At 43.4% G+C, this 16,671-nt stretch overlaps 1 protein-coding gene across 3 annotated transcripts in view; it reads left to right on the top strand.

Annotated features, from left to right (window-relative positions):
• The window catches only part of hm13 (histocompatibility (minor) 13), a 66,719-nt gene that overhangs the window by 39,636 nt on the left and 10,412 nt on the right, over nucleotides 1-16,671 (top strand). The window contains exon 12 of one of the 3 annotated variants that reach the window (XR_011596116.1): nucleotides 8,918-9,116. The exons of 1 other annotated variant lie outside the window; for it this stretch is intronic. Coding sequence is in view for 1 of the 2 variants with exons in the window: in XM_070896287.1 (XP_070752388.1) it covers nucleotides 308-347 (40 nt within the window). In the remaining variant the exon portion in view is untranslated. Of the gene's footprint in view, nucleotides 1-307; nucleotides 655-8,917; nucleotides 9,117-16,671 lie in introns of those variants that run through there. One more of the 3 variants, XM_070896287.1, reaches the window with a different exon arrangement.

The raw sequence follows: 16,671 nt of genomic DNA, 5'->3' as shown, positions 1-16,671 counted from the left end.
AAGATATGGAAGATCTGTCCAGCTCCAGCTTGACCGATCGGAAAAGCCGTTTTTTGCGATGCCTTCCCAGGTCCGTACACACTCAGTATGGACCCGGAAGGCTGGAATTTCTGCCCCATTGTATTTGTCAAATGCTGGCCTCCCAAAGTTAAAATAGCTAGACTTCAGCAAGCATTGTGGAGATCGGACAAACCCGAGCACTACTTTCTACTCAAATTGCTTGCTGTATCTATTTCTCGACACATATAATGGTTCTAAAAATATAGGCGGCTAGTACTGAAATTCCATCAAATTTGTTACCTTGCAGAGCTTGCTATCGACTCTGTGCAACAGTACCCAGCTGCTAGTGTTTTTCTGCAGTAAAGCTTTATCTGAGATTAGACTCCTGAATAGCTCTCGAGCTGGTATGAAGTTTGTAAAAAGAAGAATCAGTGGCAACGAATTTAATGCTTCAATCCAGGTACCATATTTTTGTGCGTTTTACTTTCAGGTAGAGATGGGAATCCTTTCGACTCGAAAATACTCTCCTTTTTCGCCTTTGTCATAAACTTTCCTTGCCCTTTAATGACATTAACTGTTTCTTTAATGATACTAATGGTGTTGTGATGTGCCACAGAGTCTGACAGTTTTTACATGTTTCTCCTAACACCCAAGTTCTGTGTTTTTGGCTTTCCCAACTGTTTGATTCATTGAATTGTTCCCCCCCCCCCCCCCCCCCCCCCCAACCCAGCAAGCTGCCCAGTGCCCTGGGTCATTCAATGGGTGTCCTGGCAGAAGATCACATTCCTGGTGTGGTGGTGGGGGGGTGAAGATGTAAAAAAAAAATCAAATTACATGCATTATTGTGTGTCATTTTGTAATTACATGTTATGCTGGTTGAGCATTAAAATCTGATGTCACTGGCTCAGAAGTGGAAGTCTCTCTTCCCGAGCCTTGCAAATCTAGAAGGTTTCCTGTTTGTTCCTTGATCTGTGCCACATTAGCTGATCTTATCTGCTGTAGTGGTAAGAATGATGGAAGTGGCCTTGGTACCCTTGGAGTCGGAAGAGAAACATTTACTGCGTTCCAATTCCCAACTGCTATACAACAGTCCCTCTACTGGTGGTGTGCCCACACTGATGCCAAATGAGGATATCATCAAGCTTGGCGCCAATGTCTTTCGTCGTCATCCTGTCGACATATACGGTCATGGCTTTTGTGTGAATGAAGACCACTTGTGTGAGGTACTGGTGCCTTTTGGAAACTTATCCCAGTGAGTCAGTACTGGGAACGGTAGCATAGTGGTTGTTACTGGACTAATAATCCAGAGACCTGGACTAATGATGTGGGGGACAGGAGTTCAAATCCCACCATGGCAGCTAGGGAGTTTAATTCAGTTAATTAAATAAAAAGTTAGTATCAGTAATGGTGACCATGAAACTACTGGATTGTTGTAAAAATCCATCTGGTTCACTAATGTCCTTGAGGGAAGGAAATCTGCCATCCTTACTCGGTCTGGCCTATATGTGACTCCAGACCCACAGCAATGTGCTTGACTCTTCACTGTCCTGAAATGCCTAGAGAGAGACACGGTTGTACCAAGCCGCTACAAAACAGCGATTCAAGCTGGTTGCTCACCCCCACTACCTCGAGGGCAATTAGGGGTGGGCAATAAATGCCTTGCCAGCGACACTCTCATCCCACGAACCAATAAATTTAAAATTTGCATCACAAAAAAACTAGTATGATTTTAAAAAGCAGTTGTTCTGGCAAAAAAACATTCTTTGGGTGAACTTTTAAGAGTTAATATCCTATACAGCTGGTCTGACTTCATATGAAAGGCCACTGGCCCAGAACAACAGCACGGCAACTGAAAAATTCCCCCGCGTTGATGATCATTAGTACTCAGTAGGCCAGCTGCAGGGAGAAATTTGTATGGTTGAGTGTTCCCAGGGATCCGAGCCACAGCCATGCCAAATGAGCACCTGCTTTTAGCTTTGATGTTTAATTAATCCAGAAACACAACCACAGACTGATGGAGGCCTTGTTCCAGTCCTATCGCAAACACCTGAAATTTCAACATACGGCTGTTTGCAAAAGAGAAACATGAAGGCGTGTTCTTGTTTGGGTTCATCAAACCGAACTGTGGCAGCTGACCAAAGCTGCTGGGTTTTTTTCGGTGTATATTTTTGCTTTGGAACAGAGTGACTGCAATCCCAGTAAAGGGTTTACAGGACAGCAGGAACCTATCGAGGCGGCTGTTAGTCTTGTGCAGTCAAACTACCCACTATTAAACATGTGGGAACATTTGGTTCCTTTTTAGAAAGAGGTGGTTAGTGCTTTGAGCTATCTTGAGAAATGATCTCCTCCATTGTCTGCTTTGATTCATTTATAGCTGTCTCCGTACTGCTTCTCCATCCTGGTTATTTTGAGATTTAGTGGCATTGCCCACATTTCAAATTCAACTTGGCTGCTGACTTGGTTGGCCTATCAGGACAGGTGACAGTAGACTTTAAGACTTTTGAGTAACTGTCTCGCATCCAATTCATAAATCTTTCGTTCGCTTCAATTCCTCATTCTGTTGGTACGCTCTGTGTAACCGTGTTAAAAGTAGCATTCTGCTTAAATGTGGAAGCAAATTTTGCTAACCATGGGGACGGTTATTTGCTTTAACTTTTTAAAAAATCTCTTTTTTTTTTAAAAGTGGCTTTTTTGAATCCGCCCCCAATCACAGCCAGTTGATGCATTTTTTTCTTCCGTTACCTTACTTGGAACTTCATTCAAAGTGTTGGTCATTCTTCGTGAGAAAAAGAACTTCGTGATTTTCCTAAATTTGCCGTTCATCCTTTTGAGCCTGTGCCCCCTTGCCCTACTTTAATAGCTTACCTTGTGACCAATTATACCCTTTTTTTACATCGCTTAATAACTTGTACGACTCTACACTATTCTCTCTCTCCTCTCGTTTCAAAGTTCAGTTGCAAGTCTTAAGACCTTAAACAGAGATCCTGTCTGGCCACTTGGATTTGACTTCCAAGATCCCATAGCACTTTCGAAGAAGAGCAGGGGTGTTTTCCCAGTGTCTTGGCCAGCTTTTTTTTCGCCCTCAACCAACGTCACAGTTTAATTGGTCATTTGTCTCACTGCTGTTTGGGACCTTGCTGTGTGCAAATTTGCTCCTGCATTTCCTTACATTACAACAGTGACTGCTCTTCAAAAGTAATTAATGGGCTGTGAAATGCTTTTGGAGGTCCTGAGATTGTGAAAGGTGCTATATAAATGGAAGGTATTTTTCCTTTTTAAATGGGAAAGTTTTAATAAAATAGTCCTTCAGTGTTACATTTAAGTAAGTTACCAATTTTTAATATATTAATTGGATGCCTTTATGTTGCTATATTACAAAAGTGGGATCTGGTGAGAGTTTACGTGCTTCTTGCTGTTCTGAAATGGTCAGGGGTTCACATAACTTTTGGATTCTTAATAAATTGAATATTTTTTAGTTTTTAATGATCTAAGCATTTGATGGCTTGTCATTCAAGTGGTTATACTCACCTTGTGATTTTATAAGCAAACATTAAGCCATGCATTCCAGAAGGTCCCATGTCTGCCAAGTTGCTTTATCTCAGCCAAGGCATCAACTGGGATGCTAAATTTAGCTCAACATCTGAGGTAAACAAGAGAAAAATCAGCTGAGGGTCCCAGTCGCTATCATGTAATGTTAAGAGGTGCACTTTTTGGCTGTAATGACGTCTCTTTGCTTGGAGTCTATGCTTAACGTAAAACAAGACCTGTGAAATTATACTGCAGTAATAGTCGGCATCTCGGGAAAAGGGGCAAGAAAATTGGCAGTTTGCTTCCACATTTAAACAGAGTGCTACTTTTTAAACAGTTAAGCAAATACTTACCTGGATCACAATAAATACACGGATACTTGGCTGTGTAAATGGGAACATTGAATACTAAAACAAGGAAGCCATGCTCAACAACAACTTGCATTTATATAATTGCATTTAACATAGTAAAATGTCCCAAGGCACTTCACAGAAGTATTACCAAGTAAGGAGAAACCGTTTCCTCTGATAAGTGGGTCGGTAACAAGATGTCATAGATTTAAAATAATTGGCAAAAGAACTAGAGGGGAAATGAGAATTTTTTCAGAGGTTTAAGATCTGGAAAGCCCTACCTGAAAGGATGGTGGAAGCAGATTCCACAGGAACTTTCATTTTTAAATGTGTTCATGGGATGTGGGTGTTGCTGGCAAGATCAGCATTTATTGTCCTTGAGAAGGTGGTGGTGAGCCATCTTGAACTGCTGCAGTCCATGTGGTGAAGGTACTCCCACAGTGCTGTTTGGGAGAGAGTTCCAAGATTTTGACCCAATGATGATGAAGGAACGGCCGATATATTTCCAAGTCAGGAGGGTGCAGAACTTGCAGGTGATGTTCCCATGCGCTTGCTGCCCTTGTCCTTCTAGGTGGTGGAGATCGCAGTTTTGGGAGGTGCCGCAGAAGAGGCCTTGGTGAGTTGCTGCATGCACCTTGTACATGGTACACACTGCAGCCATGGTGTGCCATTGATGTGAGGGAGTGAATGTTTAAGGTGGGGGATGAGGTGCCAAGCAGGCTGCTTTGGCCTGTGTAGCACTGAGCTTCCTGAGTGTTGTTGGAGCTGCACTCATCCAGGCAATTGAAGAGTATTCCATCACAATCTGGACTTGTGCCTTGTGGATGGTGGAAAGGCTTTGGGGAATAGGGAGGTGTGACACTCACCGCAGAATACCCAGCCTCTGACCTGCTCTTGTTGCCACAATATTTGTGGCTGGTCCAGTTAAGGTTCTGGTCAATGGTGACCCACTCCCCAGGATGTTGATGGGGGATTCGGCGATGGTAATGCCATTGAATGTCATGGGGAGGTGGTTCAACTCTTGCTTATTGGCGATAGCCATTACCTGGCACTTGTGTGGTGCGAATGTTACATCACTTATCAGCCCAAGCCTGAATGTCATCCAGGTCTTGCTGCATGCGGGCAAGGACTATTTCGTTATCTGAGGAGATGCGAATGGGACTGAACACTGCAATCAGCAGCAAATATTCCCACTTCTGACCTTATGATGGAGGGAAGGTCATTGATGAAGTATCTGAAGATGGTTGGGGCCCAGGACACTGCCCTGAGGAACTCTTGCAGCAGTGCTGGGGCTGAGATGATTGACCTCCAACAATCACAACCATCTTCCTTTGTGTTTGGTATGACTCCAGCTGGTGGAGAGTTTTCCCCCTGATCCCCATTGACTTCAATTTTACTAGGGCTCCTTGCTGCCACACTCTGTCGAATGCTATCTTCATGTCAAGGGCAGTCACTATTGCCTCACCTCTGGAATTCAGCTCTTTTGTCCATGTTTCAACCAAGGCTGTAATGAAGTCTGGAGCCCAGTGGTCCTAACAGAACCCAAACTGAGCAACAATGAGCAGGTTATTGGAAGTGCTGCTTGATGGCACTCATGACATCCTCCATCACTTTGCTGCTGATTGAGAATAGACTGGGTGGAAATTGGCAGGATTGGATTTATCCTGCTCTTTGTGGACAGGACATATTTCCACATTTTAGATGCCAGTGTTGTAGCTGTACTGGAACACCTTGGCTAGAGGTCGCGGCTCATTCTGGAGCACATGTCTTCAGCACAACAGCCGGTCTGTTGTTGGGGGCCCATAACCTTTGCTGTATCCAGTGTGCTCAGCCATTTCTAGATAGCATGTGGAGTGAATTATAAGGCATAAGGCAATTGGACATACTTGAAGAGGATTAATTGGCAGGGCTATCTGGGGATAGGGAGGAAGTGGGGTGTGGGACTAAATTAGTTATTTCAAAGAGCTGGCACAGGCCAAATGGCTGCCGTCTGGGCTGTAAGATTATGATTCTATGATTTCTGGAGTTTTTCCATAAAATGGAAAAGTCATGGAGCTTGTCGCCATGATGTAGAAATTACATTTTAATCGTGTTATATTAAATTAGCCTTTTACAGACAGCTTTTAGCCACCTCTCCAAATATATCCTCCTTTGGTTCAATGCCATTTTTTGGCTAATTAAGCTTCTGTGAAGTGCCTTAGGATGTTTTTCTACTTTTAAAGGCACTATTTATTATAAATGAAAGTTTTTTTTATCAACACTTCTTGGTCCAGATGTCCCCATTCTTTTTCTCCACACGTTTAGTGTTTTCTTTGGTGATATCACAGAATCATAGAAACCTGCAGTACAAAAGGAGGCCATTCAGCCTGTCATGCCTGTGCCAGCTCTTTGAAAGAGCGGTTGTGCTTAGTCCCACATCCCCGTGTCACCCTGAAAGTTCCTCATCCAAGTACCTGTCCAACTCCCTTTTTAAATTATTGACAGAATCTGCTTCCACCACCTTTTCAGGCCAAGCGTTCCAGATCCTGACAACTCGGTGAAAATGTTTCTCCTCATCTCCCCTCTTGGTCTTTTTCCAATGATTTTGAATCCATGACCTCTAGTTTTTGACCCACTTGCCAGAGGGAATTTTTTTTCCCATATCTATCTAGCTTGTCTCAGTTCTCAAAGCCACCACACCTCCCTGTAAATGCATTTTGTGTCCTTACTCCTGTTTGTCATTGCACAGCAAATCAGTGCATATGTATATGTTAAGTGCTGCATTGATCCTGTTTTGTTCTGTAACACTGCTGGGAGATTACCTGACCAGCAGTTACTTTGTGCAAAAATGTCCCTTGCAGTGACCCAAGAGGGAAGTGTCTCCAGAGAACTGAATTTTCTTTCGTTTTCTACCCTGCTCTCTCCGAAGAGCTGGCTCTTGGTGACGTCTTGTTCCTTGACCATCGTCTGCTCCCTTTCCCAAGTGGCTACTCTGTGCGAGCCTAAGTAGTGATGATACAGGTTGAACCACTCATCCGGCACCTGGCCTGTGCCCGATAAGGGATTTTGCCAAAGGTACTGAGCAGGGAGAAATCTGAGCTGGCTGGGAGTGCAGCAGAGATTGTGGGGGGAGGGGGGCGGTGGAGCGCGGGGTCAGGTCAGCGATTGCAGGAGTTGGCAGCAAGGAAGGACTTCAATTTGTTCATGTCGGAGCTGCCAGGAATGGTGTCGGATAAGGGAGTTCTGGATAAAGGAGGTTCAACCTGTATAGCAATTTTTATATTTGACTCTGCAAAGCGATGCAGCCAAGGTTGATTCTGTTCACTCCAGAGGTGTGCACTTTTTAGTAAGAGCTGGGTAGTCAGCAGTGAGAAATCTGGCAAACTTTTTATTTGCCTTGCCCACCAGTTAGAGCTCTGCAGGATTGCGAAAAAAATCCCTGCTGTGCAGTTTGCTGATGAACCGGCTTGATCCAACACTGATGTAGAATTGCAGGAACATTGTGAACCAAAGAACATATTTTACAACATTCTCTCCAGTAATTAGAAGGTAGGAATGAAGTGAGGCAGTATTCCGAATGTTTGAACAGGATCTCTGGTGGCCCCTGTTTGGCTGAACATATATATTTCAGTTTAATTTTATTCAAACCATAATGGAAATGTCAGTGATTGTTGTTCCTGACGTGCTGTCGGGACTCGTGGACCTGTGGTCTCCTTGAGCTGTTGGAGATCTTGTCCACACTGTTGCTCAGCTGCAAGTGAAGGTAAAACCACTCCAGTCCAGCTCCCAACATCCCATTAAGAGTTTCCAATATAAATATGGGCATAGGAAGATATAATGGGAAACATTGGCTGCATGCTAGTACAGATGTATGATTATTAATAGATTTTTCCATGTTCATACTGACGAAATGGCAACACACTGACTTCTGTTTTATGAAGCTGGGGAACTTTATCAACTCCTTCGTTCTGTTTCACACATCCACCTCCCAAAAAAGGGACAGTGGGTAACTTATGAATCAACCACAGGGAACATCACAACTGAGCCTGATGCTTGCCACGTAAATGTTCTCTAATAGGATTGCTGAATTGTAACCAGGATCAGAAACCCTGGCTTTTTTTCCCCCCCCTTTTCCCAATTCTAGGACGCTGAGGATAGTCGCAGTACCTCTGCAATTCTGAGTTGAGCTCCGCTAACTAGGCGCAGAGAATGGATTAAACCTTTCTGATCTGTATAGCTGTCTACTCCCCACCTCAACCAGTGTAGTAGAAAGCAAAGGAAATCTGTGCACTGGTTGTTGGGACCAAAGTTTGCGCTGAGCTGCACGGCCTCGCAGCGCGCTCGAGGTTGCTCGCCAGCCTATACATTGAACAAACTGAGCATGCACGAAAATTTGAGTGGGCCGCGTAACCAGATAAAGGGACCGCTCACAGAAAACAAAATTACAGGGAAAATTGATTGGGTCTAAATTGGAGACCGTGATGCACAGATTTGTTTCCAAAGTCCATTCTGCAACATATTGCGGCATTGCAATAGCAAAATATGTGCGTCTGTGTGATGACTGTGTTTTCACTGAACCTTTGCCAGTGCAGCAGCAAATTGAGTGCAAATGTGGCATTTCGAACTTCCAGGTGATTGTTGACCGAACAGGGAATGGTGGATAGTCTTTTTTTTGTTTTGCCTGTTTTCCATTCCCAGTGCACACTATCTGATGTACTGGAGTAGCAATCCCAGTTAATAAATACAGCCTTCGTGTCTAATCGCTCGCTTAAAATTAGTCCATTGCTAAGTGTTTAGGAGTCGTCATGGCTGCCTTAAACCAGACACTGCCGTTGAAAACCTGAGATTTCTAATGAGTTTTGATGCTTGGATCTTAATTTTAAAATGTAATTTTGTATGCCAGGTTTGTATTAAAAGTACTTTATAGATTTCTCTGTATTTGCATTTGCTGTTCTTTAAAAGTTATTTGTGCACTCTCAATAAAACTTCCTTTTTTGTGTGTTCTTTCTCTTCCTCTTACCCTATCCTTCCCCCTTTTCGTGTTCTGTTACTCAACTCAGCTACGAGTCTTCAGCTGAGGTCATGCCGCATACTCCAAGGCTGACCCACTTCCCCACTGTCTCTGGCTCCCCAGCGAGTCTGGCCAACTCCATGCAGCAAAAGCCCAACTCCCCCCGCCGCCGACGGACCAACCCAAGCCCCATGTAGTCGTGTGACGGGGGGTGGGGGGGCGGCCTTGTGGAGCAGCCAACGGGTCAGGTATATGCCACTTCTTGTCGTCCTTTGCGTGTTAATCTTTCCCAGCATGTTGCTGCAGTGCAAGCGTCTTTGGCTGCTTCTGCGTGGTGTTTTCTTCGTTGTTTCTTGTGCTTATTTCATTTTAATTATTTGCTCTTCATTTGAAGGAAGAGCTGTAACTCCATTAACAAACCGCTTTAAATGAATACCCTGAACATGACCCCTCCGCAAAGCTTGCCTGCATTGCTTCAGGTAGTGTGATTTGTCACAATTGCTAATTCTTGGCATGGGTGTTACTGTGCATCCACTATGCTGGCGGTTGACTTTATTTCAACATTGGCTCTAACATTTTGCAAGCAGATAATGAGAATACATTACAGTCCACCAAACCAGTCCCATAAGCTCCATTGTATATACAGTATTGAAATGAGATAATGCCCAGGGTAATCATGAAACTGTACTCCTTCTTTGTGGTTCAACTGCCTGATGTAACCCATTCCAGTTATGTTTAAATTTAACATTGCTTTAATCCCTGATCTTGCAAGGCCGTAATCACCTCTGGGTGGCCATTCTGTGAATGATGAATAATCAGAAATGATGGTTCTATATTTTGAAATGAAATTGAGCATATTTAAAATGTGGAAAACATTGAAATATTCAGATCAATTGGGCAAAGTTCTAGAAATCTAATTTGAAGTCCTTTTTTTATAAAATCCAAGTTCAGTTAATTTGAAATAACCATGTGCTTTGAGAGTATGCTGCTTTTATTTTGGAGAGCAGGGTCTGGTCCAAAGATGTAAAACCACTTAACTAACAGCAAAAGTGGCTTCTGACTGTCATGATCCTATTCCTGACTAGTTAATTCAATAAACTCTCACCTAGCTGCTTGTAACATACACACTTGAGCTGTCCTGTTTTGCTGTTGGTGTGTACAGTGTGGGGTGGGAGGGTTGTTGTCTTCAGAAGCATTTCTTCTTCCAACAAAGCAGATGGGTGATTTATTCTCTGTCCTTTGGAACAATGGCAGGAAATGAATGAGTGGGGAAAGGACTGACATACACTTTGCATTTCTGTCCCATGCAACAAGGCTGTGATAGAGACCCTAACTGTTTGTTTTTGTCTAAATTTGAAACATTATAACTTAGCTTTTTCAATGAATTTAAAATGAGAATATAGTGTAGCTGACATGTTTTTATGTGGAAGTGCAATTCATAAGAAATAGGAGTAGGCCATATGGCCCCTCGAGACTGCTCCGCCATTTAATATCATGGCTGATCTGATCATGGACTCTGCTCCACTTCCCTGCCCGCTCCCCATAACCCTTTATTCCATTATCGCTCAAAGATTTGTGTCTCTCCTCCTTAAATGACCCTCCACAGCTGTCTGGGGCAGAGAATTCCATAGATTTACAACCCTCTGAAGCAATTTCTCCTCATCTCAGCTTTAAATGGGTGGCCTCTTATTCTGAGACTCTGTCCCCTAGTTTTAGTTTCCTCTGAGTGGAAATATCCTCTCTGCATCCACCTTGTCAAGCCCCCCTCATAATCTTATATAGGTTTTGATAAGATCACCTCTCATTCTTAACTCCAGTGTGTCTGGACCCAACCTACTCAACCTATCTTCATAAATCAACCCCCTCATCTCCAGAATCAACCTAGTGAACCTTCTCTGAACGGCCTCTAATGCAAGTATATCCTTCCTTAAATATGGAGACCAAAACTGTACGCAGTACTCCAGGTGTCGTCTCACCAATACCCCGTACAGTTGTAGCGGGACTTCTCTGCTTTTATACTCTCTTCCCCTCCTTTGCAATAAAGGCCTTCCTGATTACTTGCATACTAACTTTTTGTGTTTCATGCACAAGAACCCCCAGGTCCCTCGACTGCAGCACTCTGCAATTTTTCTCCATTTAAATTATAATTTGCTTTTTTATGTTTTCTGCCAAAGTGGATAACCTCACATTTTCCCACATTATACTCCATATGCCAGATTTTTACTCATTCACTTCGCCTGTCTATATCCCTTTGCAGATTTTTTGTGTCCTCCTCACAATTTGCTTTGTCATCAGAAAACTTGGCTACATTACACTTGGTCCCTTCATCCAAATTATTAATAGATTGTAAATAGTTGAGGCCCCAGCACCGATCTCTGGTATCCCAGGATAGAACTGAGATGAGAAATTTCTTCTGAGGGTTGTGAATCTGGAATTCGCTGCCTCAGAGCTGTGTAGGCTGAGACATTAAATAAATTTAAGACACAAATAGACAATTTCTTAAACAATAAGTAGTTATGAGGAGCGGGCAGGGAAGTGGAATTGAGTCCATGATCAGATCAGCCATGATTTATTGAATGGCGGAGCAGGCTTGAGGGGCCTTATGGCCTACTCTTGCTCCTATTTCTTGTTATGTTACTGTTTGCCAACCGGAAAATGATCCATTTATCCTGACTGTTAGTTAGCCAATCCTCTATCCATGCTAATATATTACCCCCAACCCCCTGAACTTTTATCTTGTGCAGTAACCTTTTATGTGGCACCTTATCGAATGCCTTCTGGAAATCCAAATACACCACATCCACTAGTTCCCCCTTATCCATCCTGCTTGTTACATCCTCAAAGAACTCCAGCAAATCTGGGGGATATTTGTGTCTCACCTCGTTAGGATTTGGTTTGCAGAGTGCAGAGCTTTTCTGTTAATCTGAAGAGAAACGGCAAGCCCGTGTGGAGTGGCAAGTGGAAGAATTTGACTATTTTAAGTTGAGCTGCCATCAACTAAAATTGCTTATTTGCAACAGTGAAACAATCTGCTGTACACTTGGGCTATCTTCAAGCTATTTCATCTGATTCTGTAGCACTTTGCTTTCCACTTATAAGAAAAAAAAAACACGCACACACGAAATGGATTGCAAAAACTAAAGCTCCTGGTTTCTATGGATACTACAATGTGAGTCATCATCGGCAGTCCCTCGAATCGAGGATGACTTGCGCTTCCACATCAAGAAGTTCACAGGTGTTTCAATGAAGGACCTAAAATTTCAAGTCCTGAACTAAATCTTGGAAGGGTGGAAGATGCCTGCATGGATTTTTAAAATGTATGGTGGCCGTTGCACACCAGCCTCCACACGAGCTTGAGGACTGGGGCTGGGGCTAGCAGTCTAGCACCACTATTGTGGAAAGATGTAGCATTGCCAGATTATGCTGTAATGAAACTAGACATGCTTGACTTTTGGATGAGACATTAAACCGCGGCCCCTGTCTGGGGTCTCGGGTGGATGTAAAAGATCCCATGGCACTATTTTGAACAAGAGCAGGGGAGTTATTCCCGGTGTCCTGGCCAATATTTATCCCTCCATCAACACAAACAGTTTATCTGGTCTTTCTCGCATTGCTGTTTGTGGGAGCTTGCTGTGCACAATTTGGCTGCCGTGTTTCCTATATTACAACAGTGACTACATGACAAAAGTACTTAATTGGCTATAAAGTGCTTTGAGACATCCGGTGATCATGAAAGGCGCTGTATAAATCCAAGTCTTTTTCTTTGACAGTGGAATCAGTTTTTTTCGTTTTGGAGATTGCATTCTCTCTTAAAAGAAGAAAATTATTTAAAGTTTAACTTGGTAATTTATTTTCTTCCCCAAGTTGCTTGGGGACTAGAATTGTGGAGAGGGGTTAGGAGAAATTTAGGAGCATAGAAACATAGAAAATAGGTGCAGGAGTAGGCCATTCGGCCCTTCTAGCCTGCACCGCCATTCAATGAGTTCATGGCTGAACATTCAACTTCAGTACCCCATTCCTGCTTTCTCGCCATACCCCTTGATCCCCCTAGCAGTAAGGACCTCATCTAACTCCTTTTTGAATATATTTAGTGAATTGGCCTCAACAACTTTCTGTGGTAGAGAATTCCACAGGTTCACCACTCTCTGGGTGAAGAAGTTCCTCCGCATCTCGGTCCTAAATGGCTTACCCCTTATCCTTAGACTGTGACCCCTGGTTCTGGACTTCCCCAACATTGGGAACATTCTTCCTGCATCTAACCTGTCTAACCCCGTCAGAATTTTATATGTTTCTATGAGGTCCCCTCTCATTCTTCTGAACTCCAGTGAATACAAGCCCAGTTGATCCAGTCTTTCTTGATAGGTCAGTCCCGCCATCCCGGGAATCAGTCTGGTGAACCTTCGCTGCACTCCCTCAATAGCAAGAATGTCCTTCCTCAGGTTAGGAGACCAAAACTGTACACAATACTCCAGGTGTGGCCTCACCAATGCCCTGTACAACTGTAGCAACACCTCCCTGCCCCTGTACTCAAATCCCCTTGCTATGAAGGCCAACATGCCATTTGCTTTCTTAACCGCCTGCTGCACCTGCATGCCAACCTTCAATGACTGATGTACCATGACACCCAGGTCTCTTTGCACCTCCCCTTTTCCTAATCTGTCACCATTCAGATAATAGTCTGTCTCTCTGTTTTTACCACCAAAGTGGATAACCTCACATTTATCCACATTATACTTCATCTGCCATGCATTTGCCCACTCACCTAACCTATCCAAGTCGCTCTGCAGCCTCACAGCATCCTCCTCGCAGCTCACACTGCCACCCAACTTAGTGTCATCCGCAAATTTGGAGATACTACATTTAATCCCCTCATCTAAATCATTAATGTACAGTGTAAACAGCTGGGGCCCCAGCACAGAACCTTGCGGTACCCCACTAGTCACTGCCTGCCATTCTGAAAAGTACCCATTTACTCCTACTCTTTGCTTCCTGTCTGACAACCAGTTCTCAATCCATGTCAGTACACTACCCCCAATCCCATGTGCTCTAACTTTGCACATCAATCTCTTGTGTGGGACCTTGTCGAAAGCCTTCTGAAAGTCCAAATATACCACATCAACTGGTTCTCCCTTATCCACTCTACTGGAAACATCCTCAAAAAATTCCAGAAGATTTGTCAAGCATGATTTCCCTTTCACAAATCCATGCTGACTTGGACCTATCATGTCACCTCTTTCCAAATGCACTGCTATGACATCCTTAATAATTGATTCCATCATTTTACCCACTACCGATGTCAGGCTGACCGGTCTATAATTCCCTGTTTTCTCTCTCCCTCCTTTTTTAAAAAGTGGGGTTACATTGGCTACCCTCCACTCGATAGGAACTGATCCAGAGTCAATGGAATGTTGGAAAATGACTGTCAACGCATCCACTATTTCCAAGGCCACCTCCTTAAGTACTCTGGGATGCAGTCCATCCGGCCCTGGGGATTTATCGGCCTTCAATCCCATCAATTTCCCCAACACAATTTCCCGGCTAATAAGGATTTCCCTCAGTTCCTCCTCCTTACTAGACCACCCGACCCCTTTTATAACCGGAAGGTTGTTCGTGTCCTCCTTCGTGAATACCGAACCAAAGTACTTGTTCAATTGGTCCGCCATTTCTTTGTTCCCCGTTATGACTTCCCCTGATTCTGACTGCAGGGGACCTACATTTGTCTTTACTAACCTTTTTCTCTTTACATATCTATAGAAACTTTTGCAATCCGTCTTAATGTTCCCTGCAAGCTTCTTCTCATACTCCATTTTCCCTGCCCTAATCAAACCCTTTGTCCTCCTCTGCTGAGTTCTAAATTTCTCCCAGTCCCCAGGTTCGCTGCTATTTCTGGCCAATTTGTATGCCACTTCCTTGGCTTTAATACTATCCCTGATTTCCCTTGATAGCCACGGTTGAGCCACCTTCCCTTTTTTATTTCTATGCCAGACAGGAATGTACAATTGTTGTAGTTCATCCATGCGGTCTCTAAATGTCTGCCATTGCCCATCCACAGTCAACCCCTTAAGTATCATTCGCCAATCCATCTCAGCCAATTCACGCCTCATACCTTCAAAGTTAGCCTTCTTTAAGTTCTGGACCATGGTCTCTGAATTAACTGTTTCATTCTCCATCCTAATGCAGAATTCCACCATATTATGGTCACTCTTCCCCAAGGGGCCTCGCACAACGAGATTGCTAATTAATCCTTTCTCATTACATAACACCCAGTCTAAGATGGCCTCCCCCCTAGTTGGTTCCTCGACATATTGGTCTAAAAAACCATCCCTTATGCACTCCAGAAAATCCTCCTCCACCGTATTGCTTCCAGTTTGGTTAGCCCAATCTATGTGCATATTAAAGTCACCCATTATAACTGCTGCACCTTTATTGCACGCACCCCTAATTTCCTGTTTGATGCCCTCCCCAACATCACTACTACTGTTTGGAGGTCTGTACACAACTCCCACTAACGTTTTTTGCCCTTTGGTGTTCTGCAGCTCTACCCATATAGATTCCACATCATCCAAGCTAATGTCCTTCCTAACTATTGCCTTAATCTCCTCCTTAACCAGCATGAAATGCATTGCCATGAAGTGATTGAGGCAGAGATCACTTCACATCTTTCAGGGATAAATATTTGAAGCTGGAAGATGTAGGGTTATAGGGAGAGAGTAAGTCAGTGGGACTCGTTAATTTCTCATTGCTCCAGCAAAAAGCTGACCCGATCGAATTGTTTCTGTATTTAATTTTCTCTCTCCTTTTTTCTTCCCTCCCTCTTCCCTTTCTCTCTCATTTCCTGTCACTCTGTTTCTGCATGTCATTTTTTTTCTCTCTCTTGCATCAATCCTGCTTTGAATCCTCAACTCCAAATAGATTGTCTCACACACATTTCCATTTTCCTGCATCCCCACTGACCTGATCTTGTGCAAAGTTTCCTATACTGAATTCATTCTGTCAGTCATGACTCAGTGGATAACACTCGTGCCTCTGAATCAGAAGGTTATGGGTTCAACTCCCACTCCAAAGACTTGAGCACAAAAATCTAGGCTGACATTCCAGTGCAGTGCTGCAGGAATGCTGCACTGTTGAAGATGCCATCTTTTGCCCGTCTGCTCTTTCAGGTGGAAGTAAAAGATCCCATGGCGCTCTTTCAAAGAAGGGAACAGTACCTGATGTCCTGGGCAATATTTATCCCTCAATCAACATAACAAAAACAGATTATTTGGTCATTATCGCATTGCTGTTTGTGGGAGCTGGCTGTGCACAAATTGGCTGCCGCATTTCCAACATTATAAGTGACTACACTTCAAAAAGTACTTCATTGGCTGTAAAGTGCTTTGTAGCTTCTTGAGGTCGTGAAAGGCAAGTATATAAATGCAAGTTTTTCTTTTTTGCCTGTCTCTCTGTCTGTCTCTCTCTCTTGTGTCTCTTTGTCTCTGTCTCTGTCTCTGTCTGTCTCTCATCAATGCTACAATCTTCAGTTGTGCTTTGAACGCCAAGTAGATTTGTGTCTCACATTTCCATCTTCTTGCATCTCCACTTAACACATTCTCTTCCAGTACATCAAAAGTATAAAATACCTTTCCTCTATTAATCTTCAAACATTTAAAATCAGATTTTGGGGTCACCTAATCGCCATTTACTGTTACATTTTTTAAAAATTCTTTTTGAACCGTGATGGTGCCTACATATGGGTCCTTATCCATCTAAGGGGGTCAAAAGCACACTAGTCTTCCATACTACTAGATCATCTGCACAAAAAAA

The sequence above is a fragment of the Pristiophorus japonicus genome, chromosome 12 (assembly GCF_044704955.1).
Source record: "Pristiophorus japonicus isolate sPriJap1 chromosome 12, sPriJap1.hap1, whole genome shotgun sequence".
NCBI classification, from domain to species: domain Eukaryota; kingdom Metazoa; phylum Chordata; class Chondrichthyes; family Pristiophoridae; genus Pristiophorus; species Pristiophorus japonicus.
This window is presented reverse-complemented; position numbering and strand designations above follow the sequence as displayed.